Source organism: Chaetura pelagica, unplaced genomic scaffold (assembly GCF_000747805.2).
Source record: "Chaetura pelagica isolate M959 unplaced genomic scaffold, ChaPel_1.0 scaffold1242, whole genome shotgun sequence".
Lineage (NCBI taxonomy): Eukaryota > Metazoa > Chordata > Aves > Apodiformes > Apodidae > Chaetura > Chaetura pelagica.
This window is the reverse complement of record NW_009952395.1, coordinates 5,114-8,714: the sequence shown is the minus strand read 5'-3', so window position 1 is coordinate 8,714 and position 3,601 is coordinate 5,114. Positions and strand designations below refer to the sequence as shown.

The window sequence follows — 3,601 nt, the reverse complement described above, 5'->3', positions numbered from 1 at the left end:
TCAACCAGATGGTGGACGAGCTGATCGACTACGGCCACGCCGACGCCGCCACCATCGCCGAGTGGAAGGACGGGGTCAACGAGGCCTGGGCTGATCTCCTGGAGCTGATGGAGACCCGGGCCCAGATGTTGGCGGCTTCTCACGAGCTCCACAAGTTCTTCAACGACTGCAAAGAGGTTTTGGGGCAGATCGAGGAGAAGAAGCAACGTTTGCCCGAGTTGGTGGCCCGGGAGGGAAGAGCTTCGGCCGGGACGTTGCAACGGGCTCTGGGCGCCTTCGAGCACGACGTGGAGGTCTTGGTGACCCAAGTGAGGCAGCTCCAAGAAGGAGCTGCTCAGCTGAGGACCCTCTACGCCGGGGACAACGCCGAGGCCATCGCTGGGAAGGAGCAGGAGGTTCTTCGGGCTTGGAAGGACCTTCTGGCCTCCTGCGACGAGTGTCGGGTCCACGTCGCCGGCGTCGCCGAGAAGATCCGGTTCTTGGGCACCGTCAAGGACCTGCTGGGGTGGATGGACGGGGCCCTGGGCCAGATTGGGGCTGGGGAGAAGCCCAGGTGAGGGGGAGGGGAGGTCCAACCTCCCCTGATGGGCCTGGGACCATCCCTGGGGGCAAAGGTCCATGGCCAGTCCCACCACAAGAACCCATCTCCTCACCCACTGGTGGAGACACGAAGTCCTGTCCCATCTCCTGTCCCACCTGGAGAACCCACCTCCTGTCCCACCTGTCCCACCTCCTGTCCCACTTCCTGTCCCACCTCCTGTCCCACTTCCTGTCCCACCTCCTGCCCCACCCACTGGTGGAGACAAGAAGTCCTTGTCCAACCTCCTGTCCCACCTGGAGAACCCACCTCCTGTCCCACCTCCTCCTGTCCCACCTCCTCCTGTCCCCCCACCTCCTGTCCCACCTCCTGTCCCACCACCTCCTGTCCCACCCATGACTTCCAAGGAAGCCCCATCCCACCTGGACCACCCAAATCCTGTCCCACCCTGGCCAAGGGGATTGGGGTTGTCCCTGTCCCACCCCCCATCCCTGTCCCCAGGGATGTCTCCTCAGTGGAGCTGCAGATGAGCGACCACCAGGGGCTGAAGAACGAGATGGAAGCTCGGGAGAAGAACATCAACTCCTGCCTGGAGATGGGCAAGAACCTCATCCTGGCCAAGAACCCGGCAGCTGAGGAGGTGCTGGGACGTGGACAAACCCAAGGAGGTGGGAGATGCCACCTCAGAGAAGGTCCCAGCCCGTTCTTCTCCATCCCTGCAGATCAAAGCCCACATGGAGAAGCTGTTGGCCAAGAAGAAGGAGCTGGTGGAGAAGTGGGAGAAGCACTGGGAGTGGCTGCAGCAAAGTGAGTCCCACCTTGGTGGGGTTGGGATCCATCCTCTGGATGTCCTGGCCCGGCTTGGAGAACCCCATGTCCAGTCCCAGCACCAGAACCCCCCCCATGGTGGTAGAACATCTTGCCTGGTGTCTCCTCGTCAGTACATCCCCTACCCCTGGCCCACCAGTTGATCCCACCACCAGAACCACCTGGGAGGACCCAGACCCAGTCCCCCCAACCAGAACCCATGTCCAAGAGGACCCAGACCCAGTCCCACCACCAGAACCCACCTCCAAGAGGACCCAGACCCAGTCCCACCACCAGAACCCACCTCCAAGACCCCATCAGCCCCACCTCGGAGACCTTCCCTGGTGTCCCCCCATGACCACGTGTGTCCCCCCTTTCTCTCCCAGTGCTGGAGGTCCACCAGTAGGCCCTCCCACCAGCAGAACCACCTTGGAGGACCCATGTCCAGTCCCATCTCCTTCCCCACCTCCAAGACCCCATCAGCCCCACCTTGGAGACCTCCCCTGGTGTCCCCCCGTGACCACGTGTGTCCCCCCTCTCTCCCCCAGTGCTGGAGGTCCACCAGTTGGCCCAGGAGGCCTTGGTGGCCAATGTCCCACCACCAGAACCACCTTGGAGGACACATATCCAGTCCCACCTCCTTCCCCACCTCCAAGACCCCATCAGCCCCAACTTGGAGACCTCCCCTGGTGTCCCCCCATCACCACGTCCCTCCCCCTCTCTCCCCCAGTACTGGAGGTCCACCAGTTGGCCCAGAAAGCCTTGGTGGCCAATTTCCCACCACCAGAACCCATCTCCAAGAGGACCCAGACCCAGTCCCACCACCAGAACCCACCTCCAAGACCCCATCAGCCCCACCTTGGAGACCTCTCCTGGTGTCCCCCCGTGACCACGTGTGTCCCCCCTCTCTCCCCCAGTGCTGGAGGTCCACCAGTTTGCCCAGGAGGCCGTGGTGGCCGAGGCCTGGCTGACAGCCCAGGAGCCCCTGGTGAGGAGCCAAGAGCTGGGGAGCAGCGTGGATGAGGTGGAGCAGCTGCTGAGGAGACACGAGGCCTTTCGCCGCGCGGCCGCCGCCTGGGAGGAGAAGTTCAGCTCCTTGAGGCGTCTCACCACGGTATGGACACCTGGGGGGGGGTCCCGAGCCCACCCTGGGGCTGCTGCAGGGCTGGGGGGCTCAGCAGCTCCAGACGTGGGCGTGTCATCCATGGTCACATCTCCATCCTTGGTCACATCTCCATCCATGGTTGTGTCTCCATCCATGGTCACATCTCCATCCTTGGTCACATCTCCATCCTTGGTCACATCTCCATCCTTGGTCACATCTTCATTCATGGTCACATCTCCTTGACTCTATCTCCATCTTGTCTCTATCATCTCCATCCCATCCCCATTTCCTTCTCCATCTCTATCATCTCCATCTCCTTCTCTTCATCCCATCTTCTTCTCCACCTCCATCCCAGCTCCTTCTCCATCTCTTCCACCCCATCTTCTCCTTCTCCATCTCCATCATCTCCACCTCCATCTCCTCCACCTCCATCTCCTCCATCCCATCTCCTCCTCCTCCATCTCCACCCCTATCATCTCCATCCCATCTCCTTCTTCTCCTTCTCCATCATCTCCACTTCCTTCTCCATCTTCTCCTCCTCCATCCCATCTTCTTCTTCTCCATCACTTCCACCTCCATCCCATCTCCTTCTCCTCCATGTCCTCTTCCCCATCCCATCTCCTTGTTCTCCTTGTTCTCCTTGTTCTCCTTGTTCTCCTTGTTCTCCTTGTTCTCCTTGTTCTCCTTGTTCTCCTTGTTCTCCTTGTTCTCCTTGTTCTCCTTGTTCTCCTTGTTCTCCTTGTTCTCCTTGTTCTCCTTGTTCTCCTTCTTCTCCTTGTTCTCCTTCTTCTCCTTCTTCTCCTTGTTCTCCTTCTTCTCCTTCTTCTCCTTCTCCTTCTTCTCCTTCTCCTTCTCCTTCTTCTCCTTCTCCTTCTTCTCTTTTTCCATCTCCATCATCTCCACTTCCTTCTCCATCTCCTCCTCCTCCATCCCATCTTCTCCATCACCTCCATCACCTCCTCCTCCTCCTCCTCCATCACCTCCATCTCCTCCCAGATCGAGAAGCTGAAGGCCGAGCAGGCCCCCCAGCCCCCCACCCCCCTCCTCAGCCGAAAATTCTTGGGGGACCCCCCGGGAGCTCCAGCCCCAGGAGGCCCCCAAACCCCCCGCCACGACCCGCGCGTCGCCCACGTCCGCCACGAGCTGCACCC

General features: G+C 60.5%; 2 protein-coding genes across 2 annotated transcripts in view; both read left to right on the top strand.

Moving 5' to 3' along the window:
* The window catches only part of LOC104398138 (spectrin beta chain, non-erythrocytic 4-like), a gene marked incomplete at both ends in the record, with an annotated part of 11,187 nt that overhangs the window by 4,978 nt on the left and 2,608 nt on the right, over nucleotides 1–3,601 (top strand). The window contains 5 exons of the mRNA XM_010008187.1: nucleotides 1–553; nucleotides 1,040–1,178; nucleotides 1,261–1,345; nucleotides 2,263–2,459; nucleotides 3,447–3,595. Coding sequence (XP_010006489.1) covers nucleotides 1–553; nucleotides 1,040–1,178; nucleotides 1,261–1,345; nucleotides 2,263–2,459; nucleotides 3,447–3,595 — 1,123 coding nt within the window. The remainder of the gene's footprint in view (nucleotides 554–1,039; nucleotides 1,179–1,260; nucleotides 1,346–2,262; nucleotides 2,460–3,446; nucleotides 3,596–3,601) is intronic.
* On the top strand, nucleotides 619–969 carry LOC104398137 (uncharacterized proline-rich protein-like; the record flags this gene model as incomplete). Its single annotated transcript, XM_010008186.1, has 1 exon — nucleotides 619–969. A coding segment is annotated over exon 1 (351 nt), but the record flags the coding sequence as incomplete, so codon positions are not given.